We start from the raw sequence: 20723 nt of genomic DNA on the forward strand, positions 1-20723 counted from the left end.
GGGGACCCTGACCTACAGGCTCTTACTACTGAATCTTTTGTTTATGCGTGTGTTCCTATGTAGCCCATGATTGTGATGTTTTCATCCCCTGCAGTGCCCAGCAGAGGAGCAACCAGGTGGCCCAGAAGAAGCAAACTGGCAGTAAGGTACTATAGGCACATGAAGGCACCTACAGCACATAATCTTCCATTACATTCATTAAGACTTGCCTCATGGGCTGTTCGCAAAATATTGTAATAATGTTCCTAGATGCAAGGTCTACATCGAGCTGTTCACAAGACAGATTATAGTTCTAACTGAGTACAGTTTTGAGTGTTTAAACTATTTCTCCACTTGTTCTCTTCTTCTGTGTTCTTTAGCCTGGTTGTTCATCAGCATGGTTGTTCTTTAGCCTGGTTGTTCTTTAGCCTGTTTGTTCTTTAGCCTGGTTCGTCTTTAGCCTGGTTGTGCATTAGCCTGGTTGTTCATTAGCCTGGTTGTTCTTTAGCCTGGTTGTTCATTAGCCTGTTTGTTCATTAGCCTGGTTGTTCTTTAGCCTGGTTGTTCATTAGCATGTTTGTTCATTAGCCGGTTTGTTCATTAGCCTGTTTATTCATTAGCCTGGTTGTTCTTTAGCCTCTTTGTTCATTAGCCTGTTTGTTCATTAGCCTGGTTGTTCTTTAGCCTGGTTGTTCATTAGCCAGGTTATTCTTTAGCCTGGTTGTTCATTAACCTGGTTGTTCTTTAGCCTGGTTTTTCATTAGCATGGTTGTTCTTTAGCCTGGTTGTTCATTAGCCTGGTTGTTCTTTAGCCTGTTTGCTCATTAGCCTGTTTGTTCATTAGCCTGTTTGTTCTTTAGCCTGGTTGTTCATTAGCCTGGTTGTTCTTTAGCCTGTTTGTTCATTAGCCAAGTTGTTACTTAGGCTGCTTGTTCTTTGCCTGGTTGTTCATTTAGCCTGGTTGTTCTTTAGCCTGTTTGTTCTTTAGCCTGGTTCGTCTTTAGCCTGGTTGTGCATTAGCCTGGTTGTTCATTAGCCTGGTTGTTCTTTAGCCTGGTTGTTCATTAGCCTGTTTGTTCATTAGCCTGGTTGTTCTTTAGCCTGGTTGTTCATTAGCATGTTTGTTCATTAGCCGGTTTGTTCATTAGCCTGTTTATTCATTAGCCTGGTTGTTCTTTAGCCTCTTTGTTCATTAGCCTGTTTGTTCATTAGCCTGGTTGTTCTTTAGCCTGGTTGTTCATTAGCCAGGTTATTCTTTAGCCTGGTTGTTCATTAACCTGGTTGTTCTTTAGCCTGGTTTTTCATTAGCATGGTTGTTCTTTAGCCTGGTTGTTCATTAGCCTGGTTGTTCTTTAGCTTGGTTGTTCTTTAGCCTGTTTGCTCATTAGCCTGTTTGTTCATTAGCCTGTTTGTTCTTTAGCCTGGTTGTTCATTAGCCTGGTTGTTCTTTAGCCTGTTTGTTCATTAGCCAAGTTGTTACTTAGGCTGCTTGTTCTTTGCCTGGTTGTTCATTAGCCTGGTTGTTCATTAGCCTGGTTGTTATTTAGGCTGCTTGTTCTTTAGCCTGTTTGTTCTTTAGCCAGGTTGTTCATTAGCCTGTTTGTTCATTAGCCTGTTTGTTCATTAGCATGGTTGTTCTTTAGGCTGCTTGTTATTTAGGCTGCTTGTTCATTAGCCTGTTTGTTCATTAGCCAGATTGTTCATTAGCCTGTTTGTTCATTAGCCTGGTTGTTCTTTAGGCTGCTTGTTATTTAGACTGCTTGTTCATTAGCCTGTTTGTTCATTAGCCTGGTTGTTCATTAGCCTGGTTGTTCATTAGCCAGGTTGTTCATTAGCCTGGTTGTTATTTAGTACTCTATGTTTTAACTGTCTAGTGTTCCCACTCTATTTCTGTTCTGCTCTGTTTCTTCTGAGTGATTTCTCTTGTGTCTTTTTCTTCACCTCTCCTGCTACAACTATTCTACTTTAGCAGGATGAGATTATGGTGAGTAGTGTGTGTGTGTGTGTGTGTTAGCATGTGTGAGTGTGTGTTAGTGTGCGTGCTTGTGTATGTGTGTGTGTGTGTGTTAGAATGTGTTGGTTTCCTTGTGTGTGTGTGTGTGTGTGTGTTTGTTAGAATGTGTGTGTGGAGAGAGCCTCTCATAACTGTAGATGGGTAGGTAGCTAGGGAGCTCTCTGGGCATTTGCTTCTTTCCTCAGCTGCCTCCCTCCTCCAGGCAGTGCTCCCATCCAACACAACAGAAACATGCTCAGCTAGCACTGCTTATCTCCTATTAGAAACCAGCATGAGTAAAAAAAATAGCATGAACCATTATTTTACAATACACCCCCAGACATAGACAGAACACAGAGGGGTTAAGACCAGATAGGCCTCCAGGTTCCTTAATGCACAACATATGTTTATGTGCAGACTTTTCTCTCTCCCATAGAAACAGCACCATTTGGAGACGTTACATTTCACAGCCGTGGCCTCACAATCGAGCCTCATTTTCCTTGGCTGAGTGATTGCTCGTCGCCCCCCCAGCCTTAGCTTGATACCAGATAAAGAAGGCAGCCATGTGTTCTCCAATGACAACAGCTCGCAGAGAGATGGAGGCTTTAGCTTTAGAGGGGGGTACTGCCTGCTACCTTCTCTATTTAAGACCAGTTCTCCAAAGCACACATCTCTCTCACACTCGTTATCTACTCTACTCTACCCTACTCTACTCTACTCTACTCTACTCTACTCTACTCTACTCTACTCTACTCTACTCTACTCTACTCTACCCTACCCTACCCTACCCTACCCTACTCTACCCTACCCTACCCTACCCTACCCTACCCTACCCTACTCTACTCTACTCTACTCTACTCTACCCTACCCTGCTGCTGGAAGTGGTGTTGGAGGGCCAGTAGGAGGCACTCTTTCCTCTGGTCTAAGAAATATCCCAATATCCCACTGCCCTGTGTAGGGTGCCGTCTTTCAGATGGGACGTTAAACGGGTGTCCTGACTCTCTGAGGTCATTAAAGATCCCATGGCACTTATTGTAAGAGTAGGGGTGTTAACCCTGGTGTCCTGGCTAAATTCCCAATCTGGCCCTCAAACCATCACGGTCACCTAATAATCCCCAGTTTACAATTGGCTCATTCATCCCCCTCCTCTCCCCTGTAACTAATCCCCAGGTCGTTGCTGTAAATGAGAACGTGTTCTCAGTCAACTTACCTGGTAAAATAACAAATAAAGGGCATAGGGTTTCCTGTTTAGCCGGCTGCATTTAGTTCTGCTCCCCTCCAGCTGCTTTGACTAACAGCCTCTCCTGGTATCTTTTATTGGCCTTCCTTTCTACCTACCTAGGGCATTCAAACCACCCAATATGATGCAATATAAAGACTAACAATGCTTTGGTGGAAGGGCCAACTAAGCAGTTGGTTGCGCTGTCCAACAGAAAAGTTTGAAGAAACAGATAAAGTGGAAGTTTTGACATGACACACCATGACTAGGCATCTGTCAGTTAATAACCAACTGATAACCCCCGCCCTCCCCCCACCACCACCACACCACACAACGACGCATTCCGTGGGCAACCCCGACACAATGATGCATCAGCATATGCGCTGCATGAGTTTTGGTTTGAAAGCGGCCCTACAGCCCCATATGGCTCTTTGTCCCCCTTTGTCCCTGCCTGCCTTGCCCTCGCTGTACCCCACTCTAGCCAGCCAGTGTGCCAGTGTGCTGCCTGCCCCTGTGCATTACGAATGGCCTATGCTCGGTGCTCCGTACGTGGCACAGCTGTGTAATGTTCTCTCCACATCCCCATTCAGCCGGAGAGAGGAGCAGTTAATGATCGGTTTAAGGTAAATACAGAGGCACAATATGCATTACATGTTTATGTTATGGGAGAGACACTGATAGAATCACAATGATAGTTGTGTTTGATGCTAATAGATAGGCCCAATGAGCCGGTCCCATTTGTCCCGTGTTGTGTCCCCTGCAGTGACTCACATTGTCCACTAGGGGCAGTAGTGAGAGGATACCACACATGCCAGACATACACAGGACTTACAAACACAATGTCATGATGGAGGAAGTGCAGTTGTGAAGGGATTCAGAAGGCTAGCTCTGTGTTTGCCTGCCTTTCTGAATCTGTTTTTCTTTCCCCTCCCTCCCTCCCTCCCTCCCTCCCTCCCTCCCTCCCTCCCTCCCTCTATCCTTCTCTCTCTCAGGTGATCAGGAAGGGCTGGCTGACCATCAACAACATTGGCATCATGAAGGGAGGAGCAAAGGAGTACTGGTTCGTCCTGACCGCTGAGTCCCTGTCCTGGTACAAGGACGATGAGGTGAGGCTATGGTTGTACCTACACACTGGGTGTAAAAGCAAAGATTTCATACTAGAGAGATTTTATGCAGGTACCTCATTTGCTTATTTACCAATTCTGTCACAATCAGAAGGACCTCACATACACAGGTTTCTCATAAAATGACTTAATAAATACATTTTCATTGGCTGTATTGTGTTGGATGAAATGACAATTGAAGACAACTAAAATGCTGGTCTTTACTGCTCTCATTGAGCTATTGGCGCCTGCACTTGACACGTCACCCGACAGCGATGTGTCTCATTTTAACGCCAACTCTTTCATGTGTGACTATGGGTTGTTGTTTCCAAAACCAGTAATGGAATTATTTCTGTTGGATACTTTACGTATGTTTTACTTCGAGACGTGCTGCCAAGGAGATTCAACGATTATTTTCCATTGTTTCTTAACAGTGAATTGTGCTTGATAATAGAACCTGACAAGGTTTGAACCAGGTCAGATTGGTCAAAGACAATCCCAGAATCCATTGTAGCTTTATTAAGAGTTAGCCACAGCCGCTCCGCTGACTGACTGACATCATCGTGTGTGTGTGTGTGTGTGTGTTTATATGATAATTAGGGTACCACTTTATTTGGATAGTCCATCTGTAGACACTCTACAAACCATATGTTACATTTCAACTAACTATCTACGAACCATGACCTTAAACCTTATCCTAACCCTAACCCTAACCTTAACCTTAACCATAACCCTAACCTTAACCCTTACCCTAACCCTAACCCGTACCTTAACACTTATTCTAAACCTAACCCTAACAGTAACCTTGCAAGCATTTTCTTGTCAGCAGGTAGTTTTGTTGATAGTATGACCATCTGTAAAGCATCTACAGATGGAAAATCTGGACTATCCAATTAAAAGGTGACCATTTTTTCTATATATCAGAGTCTGTTCTTTAACACACTAAAGGTAATGAGATGGGCCAAGGGAAGTTTGTGTGTGTGTGTGGAGGGGGAGGGCAATTAGAGGAAGTAGAGAGGGTGGGGGTATTGTAGGGCTAGGTGTAGTAGGAGAGGAGTCTGTTCAAAGTGAGACAGGGCCCCCCAGCATGTCAGACACCAAAGCTGGCACCCACATGTGCATACCAGAGCCCTGCCCTGAGTGTGTTCCCAATTACACACACATGTACACACACAACACACTGTTAGGGCTGGCCTGCATGTTCCCCTTCAAGACTTAGGCCAGGGCTGCTTCTCATAAACATATTCTATTTCAAAGGGCGCTAGAGAGGATGGGGGAAAGGGGGAAAGGGGGAAGAGAAAGGGGAGGGAATTGGCTGCAAAGTAGAAGAGGGAGGGGAGGAGTGTCTCTGGTTAGCTGGTTAGGGCCACAGTAACAAGGACCATGTGGGACGGAGAGAGAGAGAAAGAGCGAGGGATGCTGTGGTCTTCCTTTCATCTCTTGCTGAACAAAAGTCCCATCCCCAGAGCCCTGCCGCAAATAACCAAACCACATAGAGGGCAGGAACCCCTCTCTCTGCCTTTACCCTCCGTCCGTCCCCCTGTCCTGACGGCATTGCCCCACGTGTATTTATTTGAAAATGGCACAGTCTCTCAGAACACGGGGACTCAACACTAATATAGGACCGCTGCTCCAGCTCAGAGGAGGGACTAATGTGCTTTAATGAGTAGGGAACAGAAACATTTCCATGCCTTTGTCCAAGCAAAGTGGACATGCTTTAATTTGTATACACTAAGTCACACACTAAAGCACACTCTGGGGCGACACACACTCCGGGCCCACACTGGCTAACGTACACACACACTCAAACCTAGCATATGTAATGTACACTATTTAGTTGAATAGCCTTTGTCCATTCATTCATACACATGACCGTCCCCACTGACACACGTACAGAGCTTTACAAAAATGTTCCCGTTTCAAATTTTACTAGCTAGCTTCTCATCATTGTGAACCCCTACCCTGTTCTGGCAGCACAGGACACAATGCCTACTGCTGAAGAAGGACCATAGCCTTGACCATATCCTCCCATCATTTTATAAGATACCACAGCGCGCGCGCACACACACACACACACACACACACACACACACACACACACACACACGCATACGCACACGCACACGCACACACGCACGCACGCACGCACGCACGCACGCACGCACGCACGCACGCACACACACACACACACACACACACACACACACACACACACACACACACACACACACACACACCACACCTCCACATCCAGACACTAATAATAACCTTCAACTACCCCCAGTTTTGGCACAGGGTAGGGTCTAGGGGGTTAGGGGATCTGGTTTGTATTACCAGACATGCCAGGGCTTTGAATCAAGCAGCCCTGGAGCCCAGAACTCCCCAAAGCCTCTCAAACCAGAGAAGAAGTGAATGAAGAGAAACCCTCAAAAGCATGAGTAAACACCAAGCCCATGAATCTCACTGGCCCCCACTGTCTGTACAGCAATTATATACACTACCGTTCAAAAGTTTTGGGGTCACTTAGAAGGCCAGTATCCCGGAGTGGCCTCTTCATTGTTGACGCTGAGACTGATGTTTTGCGAGTACTATTTAATTAAACTGCCAATTGACAAGTGAGGCGTCTGTTTCTCAAACTAGACACTCTAATGTACTTGTCCTCTTGCTCAGTTGTGCACCAGGGCTTCCCACTCCTCTTTCTATTCTGGTTAGAGACAGTTTGCGCTGTTCTGTGAAGGGAGTAGTACACAGCGTTGTACCAGATCTTCAGTTTCTTGACAATTTCTCACATGGAATAGCCTTAATTTCTCAGAACAAGAATAGACTGACAAGTTTCAGAAGAAAGTGCTTTGTTTCTGTTCATTTTGAGCCTGTAATCCAAACCACAAATGCTGATGCTCCAGATACTCAACTAGTCTAAAGAAGGCCAGTTTTATTTCTTCTTTAATCAGGACAAGTTTTCAGCTGTGCTAACATAATTGCAAAAGGGTTTTCTAATGATCAATTAGCCATTTAAAAAAATGATACACTTGGATTAGCTAACACAACGTGCCATTGGAACACAGGAGTGATAGTTGCTGATAATGGGCCTCTGTACACCTATGTAGATATAAAAAAATCTGCCGTTTCCAGCTACAATAGTCATTTACAACAAGGACATTTTTAAGTGTCCCCAAACCTTTGAACGGTAGTGTACATACACGTTGCTAACAAACACACACACACACACACACACACACACACACACACACACACACACACACACACACACACACACACACACACACACACACACACACACACACACACACACACACACACATACACACACACACAACATAATGTGAGCTTTCAAGGATGCTATAATCGTCATGGAGCTGCTGTGAGACCCTCCCACACTGGATGCCACTGCAGACCCCTGTGTGTGTGTGTGGGGGGGGGTCTCCTTGGTCTCCTTGCAGCTTGGTCCTATTGTAAAGCTACCGTAAAAGACTCTCAACTGGAGATCTGAGCTGTAAATAACCTGGGGGTTACACCAAAACGTGTGTTCCTTGGCACATCTGTCTGCTTATGGCTATGTGCCGTTTGTGAGTGTGTATGTGTGGTGTGTGTATGTTTGCCTGTGCGTGTGTGTGTTTGCAGACGTGTATATGGTGTGTGTATGTGTGCATATTACCATGAATGTGTGTGTGCGTATTTGTGGTTTGTAAGTGTTTGTGCATCCATGAATTTGTGTGTATGTTCATGAATGTGTGTGTGTGTGTGTCTCAGGCACTGCATCTCATAAAAAGCAGTTGCGCTCTACAGCAGACTGTTAAGTGGAAACATGTTGCTGTGTGGTTTTCATTCCTCTGGTTGAATCTGAGAGTCGGGATATCGTGTGAATGAGTCAACTCTCTCTGTACATATGTGTGTGTGTGTGTGTGTGTGTGTGTGTGTGTGTGTGTGTGTGTGTGTGTGTGTGTGTGTGTGTGTGTGTGAGAGCGTGAAAGACAGAACTATTCCCCCTTCTCTTTAAGGTCAGTCTAGCCAAAAACAAAATGATCACATGACATCATACAGTATGTAATGTTGCCAGTTAGAGTGTATATACTTTTACAGGAGACATAAGCCTATCGTAGGAAAAGCAAACAAAAGCATAGACATCCTTTTGATGTTTTCCTTCTTCATGTCAGTGACTTTAGATGTTGTCTTTTTGCCTGTCTTCTGCGAATTGGTCGGCTCGAGGTTAGAACCACCACTTCTTTATGTAGCTCAGGCAGGGACTTAATTGTAAGCTTCAGTTTAGTGTAGAGCAACAGGAATGCTTTGGGTTAACACTCTATGGTCATTCCTATTCCTGTGTCTTGGTCATCCTCCTGTGGTTGGAATATGTTGGTTCTTCATACAAATATAACCACTCCAGCAGAAGAAGCCATCTTGAATATATCTATGTTCATTACCAACACCAGTGATTCCCATTCAACCATAGACAATATATCTATAAAATGGACACAGTCTTATTCAATGTTAAAATCTGTTGTTTTAATTCTTGCTCATGACAATATTTACAAAAGCTGACTTGGTTAGGAGTAGAGAAGTATCTCCATGGCAGACGTCTTAACCCAGTAAAGACACCAAGTAAGCCCAGAATGCTCTTCAAAAAACTTTATTTCAGCTTCTCAGGACATACAGTTAGTCATCAACTCAAATGCATCACCAATAGCTAAAACCGGAATTAAACATTATAATGTCCATATGAATCTTTGACTGTTTTACGAGTAAAAAGCTACATGATCAGTCTTCACTCTTATATCGGGTGCATTTCTTTATATATTTAAAAAACAACATTTGCCCATCAATGGAGGAACTCAACACAACAGAACACATGGAACAGTATTAAGACAGGCATTTAGTTGGGCATGGCCTGCTTCTGTGGTTGAGCCTGTGGGTCTGATATTTACGACTGTGCCAGGCTTTCCCAGAGTGGTGCCATGGTCTTTCTGGCTGCTGTTGCCCACTGGTTAGCTGTCTCTCAGTGTCCTGATTCTCGCGCTTCCCCACCCAGCCTAACCAATGTGCAGACTACTGTACAACCACTAGTTCCTGAACAGGTAGTCTGAACACTGGGCAGGCGGGGCGGGCTGCCGGTCCACGAGGGGGGGGGGGGGTAAAGGAGCTATATATATATATATATATATATATATATATATATATATATATATATATATAAACACTCACACATACTGCACTGAACACACACACTGCACAGACATGCACACACACACATGTACACACTGAACACATGTACATATACTCACATATATCTGCACTGTACCCAAAATAGTTATTTGACCGAATCTGTGGGCTCAGGAGAGAAGAGGGATTTCTGCCAGGTGGAGAAAGGAGGAGAGGTCTTGCCTGGAGGAGAAAGAGAGAGAAATAGAGTAAAATGCTGAGGTTATGGAGTGATGGGTTGTGATTGGCAGCCTGAGCATTCATGCCTGTGTGCTGCAGAGAGAGAGAGAGAGAGAGAATGAGGTAGGGAGAGAGAGAGAAGTAGGAATAGAGATACAGAGAGTGAGAGAGAGGCAGAGAAACAAAGGCAGAGAGAGCGAGCGAGGGCGAGAGAGAGGCAGAGAGAAAGAGGCAGAGAGAGAGAGGGGCAGAGATAGAGGGGCAGAGAGAGCAAGAGAGAGAGACATTCCAAGCCATGAGTCACAGAGGAGAGGATTTTTAATTGTGCGGTGTGTCGATAGTCTCACTATTCTTAAAACATTTTTTTTTTTACACACACACACACACACACACACACACACACACACACACACACACACACACACACACACACACACAGGTTGTATGCCCTCATTAATCTAAAGCGTTGAGGTAAAATTGACATTTACAATCCGTCTTTTCCACTACACAATAGAAATGAATCAGTCAGAAATGAACCGATCTAAGAACTCTGGTCTTAGACTAAAGTTGGTTTGGTGATGACACTGCTCCTTTACCGTAGTACTACCATCTGTAGTACTACTGTCAGGAAACAGTCACCAGGCGGTCAAAACCACTAACAGACTTACCGGTAGAAACACACAGTCAGCATAGATAGTGGTTCATACCCAACTTTTCATACCCATGTCCTCCCACAAACAGTCTAGAGCCCATCATTCTTTCACAGTCACTAATCACAGAGAAGACACAGAGGATAGAAGAGATACCTAGTCCGTTTTGAGGGTTCTAGATGGGTTGGTCTATAGACTCTCGCTCTCCAGCTCCTCTTTTCCTCCTTTCTCTGTCTTTCACCTTGTGGCATCTCTTGGGAGAGAAGTCTCCTTTGCCAGTTGATGATCTTTGTTATCTCAACCAAGTTGAATCTTACCACTTTTTCACCCTCCAACTGATCACCCTCCCTCTCCCTCTCTCCTCTGACAGGAGAGAAAATGTTGCATTCAGGTAGCCTCCTGTTGTTTGGCCATGGCAGTCCATTGGAGCAGAGATGCTGGAGGTTGTAACAGCGTTGTCACAGCGCTGTCCAGAGGCTCTTTCCTCAGTGCGAGAGAATTCCCGCTGAGGGATAGAGCGAGGACTAGCAGCAGGCTTGACGTGGCAGACGAATGGTCACCAAAGTATCCCTGGCGAGAGGGAAGGAGAGAGAGAGGGAGATGGAGGCAAAAGAGAGAGAGAAAAAGAGAGAGAGAAAAGAGAGGAAAGAGGAGGAGCTCTTATTTTCCATTTTTCTGTTCTCCCTCCTCTGTCTGGGTCTGTGTTTTTTTCAGCTTGGGCTTTTGGGGAGGTAGCAGGAAGTGGAAGGTCAGGGGTCAACAGGAAGTGAGGCGCATTAATTTGCAACTTGTGTTGTGTAATTGTAGCGGGGAACAGGGGCTGGAGGGGAGGGGAGGGGGATAGGGAAGGGTTGTCTAGCTTGTGAGCTTTTTGGGGAAGCATATATGTGGGAGTACTGGGTGTCTGTATGCGCGTGTGTGTGTGTGTGTGTGTATGTAGTATGTGTGCCTGCGTGTATTTTTTGGCGTGTGTGTGTGTGTGTGTGTGTGGGGGGGGGTGAGGCTGGATGACTGCAGAGGCTCTGTGGCTTTGTAGCCAGGGCAGGAATGTCGGTGTTTCTTGGCGAGAAGGAAGGCTTGTAATAACTCCAGATGTGGTCTCTCTCTCTCCCTCTCCCTCTCTCTTTCTCGCTCTCTCTGTCTCTGTCTCGCTCTCTCTCTCTCTCTCTCTCTCTCTGCTCTGTTTTTGCTTCTAAAGCTGATTACCTCTCCCTGTCCAGCTTGAATAAAAGGTTCTTTATACTGGTCTACACCCCCCACCCGTCCCTCACCCCCCCACCCGTCCCTCACCCCCAACACCCCATCAGAGAGAGGTGGACTGGTGAATTGGAAAGTGCGGGGGTGCTAGGGGTTCATTGCTGGTAAATCAGAACCATAGTGTGTGTGTGCAGAGGGAATAGGGTCTACTGGTTAGAGACATGGCAGTAGTGGAATAGTCCAGTGTACATGACAAAACAGAGGAACAAACTCTAAGAAAAGTATTTGGCACCTCAATCATTCCTTCTCAAACTCTCCGTCTTTCATTATCTCTCTCCCTTTCTGTCTGGTGGTAGGTCTCACGTTTGGTGATGCTCTGTGTGTGTGTGTGCGTGTGTGTGTGTGTGTGTGTGTGTGTGTGTGTGTGTGTGTGTGTGTGTGTGTGTGTGTGTGTGTGTGTGTGTGTGTGTGTGTGTGTGTGTGTGTGTGTGTGTGTGTGTGCGTGCGCGCGCGTGCGTGCGTGCGTGCGTGCCGGTGTGCGTGTGTGTGCGTGCCGGTGTGCGTGTGTGTGTGCGCACTGGAAAATCCTAACCAGAACGGGTGTGGGTGTGTGTATATATATGAGGGTTTCTTGGCTCAGCACTGGGTGGTGGCTGTGCTTGTGTGTTTTCTTTAGCTATGGTTTCTGAGCTCCAACCTGAGGGAGAAATCAAAGACAGCCCCCTCTGGGAGCCAGATCAGCACTACTGAGAGAGGGGAGAAGGTACGGATGGAGGGAAAAAGAGAAGGAGAAAGAGAGGTAGCGGTAGAGAGGAAACAGAGGTAAAGAATGAGCAAGTTAGAGAGATGGAGAGTGGGAAAGAAAGGGATTTTCAAGTTAGGTTTGGGATTGGGAGGAATGAATAGTAGAGGGTGGAAGGGATGGAGGGTGACTTTGGCTGCACCAACATTGTTTCCACAGTTTGGACATCCAAGATGCCTCAACTTCAACTCACATCCCTTGTCTATGACGCCAGGCCAGACACACTGAGAACCAATTCTGAGTCCAACTCGTCCAGCCTAGTCATAAAATACCTCTGACTTTTTATGTTTATCTTGGTCTGGATCTGGGTGGACATTGTTTGTGTGTGTGTGTGTGTGTGTCTATGTTAGTGTGTGTGTGTTTGTATGAGTGCGTCCCTTTGTGCCTGCATATGTGGAAGCCTTTGGGCACTATGGAGAAGCTTTATCTGAACTGCTATGTAACATCTAGACCAATACGACCAGACTGGAATCATATTCTATGCTTTCACTCCAGATGGATTAGTGAGAAACGCTCAAAATTAACCTCATGATTGTAAACTTCTAGAAGAGATGAGATAATATTCAAATAACACTTAGTTGTTTTTTGCTGTTGTTTGTTGCCAAACTATTTAGGCTCCTTTCCCCTTCTCCATTTCTTTTGCCATGGGGAGGTACAGTATGTGAACCCTTTGGAAGTACCTGGATTTCTGCATCAATTGGTCATCAAATTTGATCTGATCTTCATCTAAGTCACAACAATAGACAAACACAGTGTGCTTAAACTAATAACACACAAAGAGAGCTTTCTCCAAAAGCTAATTGGAGTCAGGAGTCAGCTAACCTGGAGTCCAGTCAATGAGACGAGATTAGAGATGTTGGTTAGAGCTGCCTTGCCCGATAAAAAACACTCACAAAATTTGAGTTTGCTATTCACAAGAAGCATTGACTGATGCGAACCATGCCTCGAACAAAAGAGATCTCAGAAGACCTAAGATTAAGAATTGTTGACTTGCTTAAAGCTGGAAAGGGTTACAAAAGTATCTCTAAAAGCCTTGATGTTCACCAGTCAACAGTAAGACAAATTGTCTAAAAATGGAGAAAGCTCAGCACTGTTGCTATTCTCCCTAGGACTGGCCATCCTGCAAAGATGACTGCACGAGCACAGTGCAGAATGCTCAATGAGGTTAAGAAGAATCCTAGAGTGTCAGCTAAAGATGTACAGAAATCTCTGGAACATGCTAACATCTCTGTTGACGAGTCTACGATATGTTAAACACTAAACAAGAATGGTGTTCATGGGAGGACACTACGGAAGAAGCCACTGCTGTCCAAAAAAACCCATTGCTGCACGTCTGAAGTTTGCAAAAGAGCATCTGGATGTTCCACAGCGCTACCCAGTCAGAGTCCGGACCTCTGTGGACAGATGAAACTACAGTTGAGTTGTTTGGAAGGAAGACACAACACTATGTGTTGAGAAAAAAGGCACAGCACACCAACATCAAAACCTCATCTCAACTGTAAAGTATGGTGGAGGGAGCATCATGGTTTGGGGCTGCTTTGCTGGCTCAGGGCCTGGACAGCTTGCTATCATCTCCGGAAAAATGAATTCCCAAGTTTATCAAAACATTTTGCAGGAGAATGTTATGCTATCGGTCCGCCAATTGAAGCTCAACCGACGTTGGGTGATGAAGCAGGACAACGACCCAAAACACAGAAGTAAATCAACAACAGAATGGCTTCAACAGAAGAAAATACACCTTCTGGAGTGGCCCAGTCATAGTCCTGACCTCAACCCGATTGAGATGCTGTGGCATGACCTCAAGAGAGAGGTTCACACCAGACATCCCAAGAATATTGCTGTAAAGAGGAATGGTCCAAAATTCCTCCTGGCCGTTGTGCAGGTCTGATCCGCAACTACAGAAAACGTTTGGTTGAGGTTATTGCTGCCAAAGGAGGGTCAACCAGTTTTTAAATCCAAGCGTTCACATACTTTTTCTACCTTTCACTGTGAATGTTTACACGGTGTGTTCAATAAAGACATAAAAACATATAATTGTTTGTGTGTTATTAGTTTAAGCAGACTGTGTTTGTCTATTGTTGTGACTTAGTGTGTGCGTGCGTATGTAGTGAATGTGTGTGGGTTTTGTGTGAGATTGTCAGTGTAGTGTGTGTGTGTGTGTGTGTGTGTGTGTGTGTGTGTGTGTGTGTGTGTGTGTGTGTGTGTGTGTGTGTGTGTGTGTGTGTGTGTGTGTATATGTATGAGTATATAGTGTGTATATACTGAATATAGTCTTGTGAGTGTGCATGGAGTCAGTGCAAGATTGGGTCAGTGCAGATAGTCCGTGTAACCATTTAATTAACTATTTAGCAGTATTATGGCTATTAGCAGTTTTATGGCTATTTAGCAGTCTTATGGCTATTTAGCAGTCTTATGGCTATTTAGCAGTATTATGGCTATTTAGCAGTCTTATGGCTATTTAGCAGTCTTATGGCTATTTAGCTTATTATGGCTATTTAGCAGTATTATGGCTATTTAGCAGTTTTATGGCTATTTAGCAGTTTTATGGCTATTTAGCAGTCTTATGGCTATTTAGCAGTCTTATGGCTTGGGGGTAGAAGCTGTCTCAAAGCCTGTTGGTCCGAGAGCTGAAGCTCCGGTACCATTTGCCGGATGGTAACAAAGTGAACAGTCTATGGCTTGGTTGGCTGAAGAGAGAGAAACCGGTGGTGCAAAGAGGGAGGACCCCTGCCTGGTAGAGGAGACAGCGAGAGGGAGGAAAGAGGACCCCAGCCTGGTAGAGGAGACAGAGAGAGGGAGGAGAGAGGACCCCAGCCTGGTAGAGGAGACAGAGAGAGGGAGGAGGGAGGACCCCTGCCTGGTAGAGGAGACAGCGAGAGGGGGGAGAGAGGACCCCAGCCTGGTAGAGGACACAGCGAGAGGGAGGAGAGAGGACCCTTGCCTGGTAGAGGAGACAGAGAGAGGGAGGAGAGAGGACCCCAGCCTGGTAGAGGAGACAGCGAGAGGGAGGGAGGAGAGAGGACCCCTGCCTGGTAGAGGAGACAGAGAGAGGGAGGAGAGAGGACCCCTGCCTGGTAGAGGAGACAGAGAGAGGGAGGAGAGAGGACCCCTGCCTGGTAGAGGAGACAGCGAGAGGGAGGGAGGAGAGAGGACCCCTGCCTGGTAGAGGAGACAGAGAGAGGGAGGAGAGAGGACCCCTGCCTGGTAGAGGAGACAGAGAGAGTGAGGAGAGAGGACCCCTGCCTGGTAGAGGAGACAGAGAGAGGGAGGAGAGAGGACCCCTGCCTGGTAGAGGAGACAGCGAGAGGGAGGGAGGAGAGAGGACCCCTGCCTGGTAGAGGAGACAGAGAGAGGGAGGAGAGAGGACCCCTGCCTGGTATAGGAGACAGAGAGAGGGAGGGAGGAGAGAGGACCCCTGCCTGGTAGAGGAGACAGAGAGAGGGAGGAGAGAGGACCCCTGCCTGGTAGAGGAGACAGAGAGAGGGAGGAGAGAGAGAACGATGGAGTCAGGCATGTGGATAATTCTCTCTCCAGTCCCGTGCTGATGAGATAAACAAGTGGTGTCTGTTTTTCTTTCAAAAAATGGTCTTATTTCCTGTTCCCTCCATACTCCCCCACTCACCCCTACAGAGTTGCATATCTCTCAAAACCATACGTTCATAGAAGCACATACTGTTTATGCCTTCCTCCTACCATTCCCCCTGTACTTCACAAGAGCTACAATAAGGGAAAAAGTTCAGGGCTAGCCTGGCACAATAGGCAACATTGTTATACAAAATAGATACATTGGTTTTGTGTGTGGATTTGTGTGTATGTTTGTGTATGGCCGCTAACATATTTGGGTCCTACATACTCACAATTAGTCATTGTTGATCCAAATAATTTTTCAAGTGTGTGTATTTGTGCTTCTGTGTTTGTGTGTGTGTGTGTGTGTGTGTGTGTGTGTGTGTGTGTGTGTGTGTGTGTGTGTGTGTGTGTGTGTGTGTGTGTGTGTGTGACTGCAGACTGGTCTCTTTGAACTTGCTGTAGTGTTAGAGATTTATGGATGACACATACAGTACCAGTCAAAAGTTTGGACACACTTGACTCATTGCAGGGTTTTTCTTTATTTTTATTATTATTATCTCTATGTTCTACATTGTAGAATAATAGTGAAGACATCAAAACTATGAAATAACATGTGGAATCATGTAGCAAGCAAAAAAGTGTTAAACAAATCAAAGGCTTAATCAAAATATATTTAAATTTGAGATTCTTCAAAGTAGCTACCCTTTTCCTGGAATGCATTTCAATGAACAGGTGTGTCTTTCTTAATGCGTTTGAGCCAGTCAGTTGTGTTGTGACAAGGTAGGGGGGTATACAGAATATAGCTCAATTTGGTAAAAGACCAAGTCCATATTATGGCAAGAACAGTTCAAATAAGCAAAGAGAAACAACAGACCATCATTACTTTCAGACATGAAGGTCAGTCAATTTGGAAAATGTCAAGAACTTTGAAAGTTTCTTCAAGCGCAGTCACAAAAACCATCAAGCGCAAGGATGAAACTGGCTCTCATGAGGACCGCCACAGGAAAGGAAGACCCAGAGTTACCTCTGCTGCAGAGGATAAGTTCATTAGAGTAACCTGCCTCAGAAAATGCAGCCCAAATAAATGCTTCACAGAGTTCAACAGACACATCCAAACATCAACTGTTCAGAGGAGACTGCGTGAATCAGACCTTCATGGTCAAATTGCTGCAAAGAAACCACTACTAAAGGACACCAATAAGAAGAAGAGACTTGCTTCGGCCAAGAAACATGAGCAATGGACATTAGAACATTTAATCTGTCCTTTGGTCTGATGAGTCCAAATTTTTGATTTTTGGTTCCAAACGCCGTGTCGTTGTGAGACGCAAAGTAGGTGAACGGATGATCTCTGCATGTGTGGTTCCCACTGTGAAGTATGGAGGAGGAGGTGTGATGGTGTGGGGGTGAATTGCTGGTGACACTGTCAGTGATTTATTTAGAATTCAAGGCATACTTAACCAGCATGGCTACCACAGCATTCTGCAGCGATACGCCATCCCATCTGGTTTGCGCTTAGTGGAACTATAATTTGTTTTTCATTAGGACAATGACCCAACACACATCCAGGCTGTGTAAGGGCTATTTGACCAAGAAGGAGAGTGATGGAGTGCTGCATCAGATGACCTGGCCTCCACAATCACTTATCCTTAACTCAATTAAGATGGTTTTGGATGAGTTGGACTGCAGAGTGAAGGAAAAGCAGCGAACAAGTGCTCAGCATATGTGGGAACTCCTTCAAGACTGTTGGAAAAGCATTCCAGGTGAAGCTGGTTGAGAGAATGCAAAGCTGTCATCAAGGCAAAGCGTGGCTTCTTTGAAGAATCTCAAATGTAAAATATATTTTGATTTGTTTAACACTTTTTTGGTTACTTCATGATTCCATAAGTGTTATTTCATAATTTTGATGTCTTCATTATTATTCTACAATGTAGAAAATAGTCCAAATAAAGAAAAACCCTTGAATGAGTAGGTGTGTCCAATCTTTTGACTGGTACTGTACATGCACACACACTCGTTAACTTAACATTGCCCTCTCATTGATGACCCTCCTCAGCGGTGTGGGAATGTTCCCATGTGTTTATGTGGTCAGAAGGGGTTTTGTGTGTGTGTGTGTGAGAGAGCCTCCCATCCTCCTTTGACTGCTGGTGGTCAATGTTGATTGTAGAAGGTCACGGTTTGCCCCAGGGATGTTAGAATGACCTTTGACTGAGTTAAATATAACACAAATAATTAGACATTTAGCATTACCCTCTATAGCGGGAAATATCATTTACTTGTAGACCTGCATTTAAATGCTGCTGTGCTGGATGAACCTGTAGTAGTGAGCCTTGCTTCCTTCTCTTGAAGATGTGTGTTTATTTCACACAGGAAACACTATGCAGAGCACAAAAGAGCCCTAGGTTTGCCAATGATTTGGCAAATGTTTTTCGAAGACGTTTGAGTAACGTGCAGAATGAAGTCAGGCACCACACATTTTTAGATGTTGTCTCGAAATAGTCCAATTTTAGCAGAGCCAAATCCTACTGTTGTAAATAGTTTTTTGTGTGTGTGTTTTAACAGTTTGGAAGAATTGTGCGTCACTATAAATGTCATAAAGTTGTATTTAGATTTCAAAGAGATTTAGTCATTGTGTTATGTCCGTCGTTAGAAGGAGACCAAGGTGCCGCGTGGAAAGTGTACATCTTTATTTATTTTTAGATGAACAAAAACAAAGGATAAACAAACGTAACTTTCTGCAGGCTACACAGTAACTGAACAAAAACAAGATCCCACAAACTCAGGTGGAAAACAGGCTGCCTAAGTATGATTCACAATCAGAGACAACGATAGACAGCTAGCTGCCTCTGGTTGGGAACCATACCCGACCAACAAAGAAATAGAAAACTAGAATTCCCACCCAAATCACACCCTGACCTAACCAAATAGAGAAATAAACAGGCTCTCTAAGGTCAGGGCATGACACATTGACTATTCTCCCTCTGGCTACTTCCCCATGATATTAAGGGAAAATATAACTAACTGAAACACTCTAGAAGGTTGTCTAGATGTTTGGAACGTGTTTTTCTTGGTGAGAGTTGTGGTAAGAGGAGGAACTATACTTATCCTTTTTTTTCAGGGGTCAAATTATGAATTTAGAGGTCAGGGAGCCCTATTTGTAGGGGTAAGGGTTTAGTCAGGGCTGAACATAAGGCTATAAGTAGAATGCAGTATCTGTCTAGGGTTAGTGTTAGGGCTATAAGTAGAATGCAGTATCAGTCTAGGGTTAGGGTTAGGGCTATAAGTAGAATGCAGTATCAGTCCAGGGTTAGGGTTAGGGCTATAAGTAGAATGCAGTATCAGTCTAGGGTTAGGGTTAGGGCTATAAGTAGAATGCAGTATCAGTCAAGGGTTAGGGTTACAGCTATAAGTAGAATGCAGTATGAGTCTAGGGTTAGGGCTATAAGTAGAATGCAGTATCAGTCTAGGGTTAGGGTTAGGGCTATAAGTAGGATGCAGTATCAGTCTAGGGTTAGGGTTACAGCTATAAGTAGAATGCAGTATCAGTTTAGGGTTAGGGTTACAGCTATAAGTAGAATGCAGTATCAGCCTAGGGTTAGGGCTATAAGTAGGATGCAGTATCAGTCTTGTGTTAGGGTTAGGGCTATAAGTAGGATGCAGTATCAGTCTAGGGTTAGGGTTAGGGCTATAAGTAGATTGCAGTATCAGTCTAGGGTTAGGGTTAGGGTTACAGCTATAAGTAGAATGCAGTATCAGTCTAGGGTTAGGGTTAGGGCTATAAGTAGGATGTAGTATCAGTCTAGGGTTAGGGTTAGGGCTATAAGTAGAATGCAGTATCAGTCTAGGGTTAGGGCTATAAGTTGAATGCAGTATCAGTCTAGGGTTAGGGTTAGGGCTATAAGTAGAATGCAGTATCAGTCTAGGGTTAGGGCTATAAGTAGAATGCAGTATCAGTCTAGGGTTAGGGTTAGGGCTATAAGTAGAATGCAGTATCAGTCTAGGGTTAGGGCTATAAGTAGGATGCAGTATCAGTCTAGGGTTAGGGTTAGGGCTATAAGTAGAATGCAGTATCAGTCTAGGGTTAGGGTTAGGGCTATACGTAGAATGCAGTATCAGTCTAGGGTTAGGGCTATAAGTAGAATGCAGTATCAGTCTAGGGTTAGGGCTATAAGTAGGATGCAGTATCAGTCTAGGGTTAGGGTTAGGGCTATAAGTAGAATGCAGTATCAGTCTAGGGTTAGGGCTATAAGTAGAATGCAGTATCAGTCTAGGGTTAGGGTTAGGGCTATAAGTAGAATGCAGTATCAGTCTAGGGTTAGGGTTAGGGCTATAAGTAGAATGCAGTATCAGTCAAGGGTTAGGGTTAGGGCTATAAGTAGAATGCAGTATCAGTCTAGGGTTAGGGCTATAATTAGAATGCAGTATCAGTCTAGGGTTAGGGTTAGGGCTATAAGTAGAATGCAGTATCAGTCTAGGGTTAGGGTTAGGGCTATAAGTAGAATGCAGTATCAGTCTAGGGTTAGGGCTATAAGTAGAATGCAGTATCAGTCTAGGGTTAGGGTTAGGGCTATAAGTAGAATGCAGTATCAGTCTAGGGTTAGGGCTATACGTAGAATGCAGTATCAGTCTAGGGTTAGGGCTATAAGTAGAATGCAGTATCAGTCTAGGGTTAGGGCTATAAGTAGGATGCAGTATCAGTCTAGGGTTAGGGTTAGGGCTATAAGTAGAATGCAGTATCAGTCTAGGGTTAGGGCTATAATTAGAATGCAGTATCAGTCTAGGGTTAGGGTTAGGGCTATAAGTAGAATGCAGTATCAGC

The 20723-nt window shown here is 44.8% G+C and overlaps 1 protein-coding gene across 9 annotated transcripts in view; it reads left to right on the forward strand.

Moving 5' to 3' along the window:
* Positions 1–20723, forward strand: part of dnm1a (dynamin 1a) — an 82805-nt gene that overhangs the window by 41207 nt on the left and 20875 nt on the right. For 4 of the 9 annotated variants that reach the window (XM_065017473.1, XM_065017474.1, XM_029652039.2 and 1 more), the window contains exons 13-16: positions 95–146; positions 1949–1963; positions 3782–3814; positions 4184–4297. In XM_065017473.1, the coding sequence (XP_064873545.1) occupies positions 95–146; positions 1949–1963; positions 3782–3814; positions 4184–4297 (214 nt within the window). The remainder of the gene's footprint in view (positions 1–94; positions 147–1948; positions 1964–3781; positions 3815–4183; positions 4298–20723) is intronic. The other 5 variants (XM_065017478.1, XM_029652107.2, XM_065017471.1 and 2 more) reach the window with 4 other exon arrangements.

Source organism: Oncorhynchus nerka, linkage group LG4 (assembly GCF_034236695.1).
Source record: "Oncorhynchus nerka isolate Pitt River linkage group LG4, Oner_Uvic_2.0, whole genome shotgun sequence".
Lineage (NCBI taxonomy): Eukaryota > Metazoa > Chordata > Actinopteri > Salmoniformes > Salmonidae > Oncorhynchus > Oncorhynchus nerka.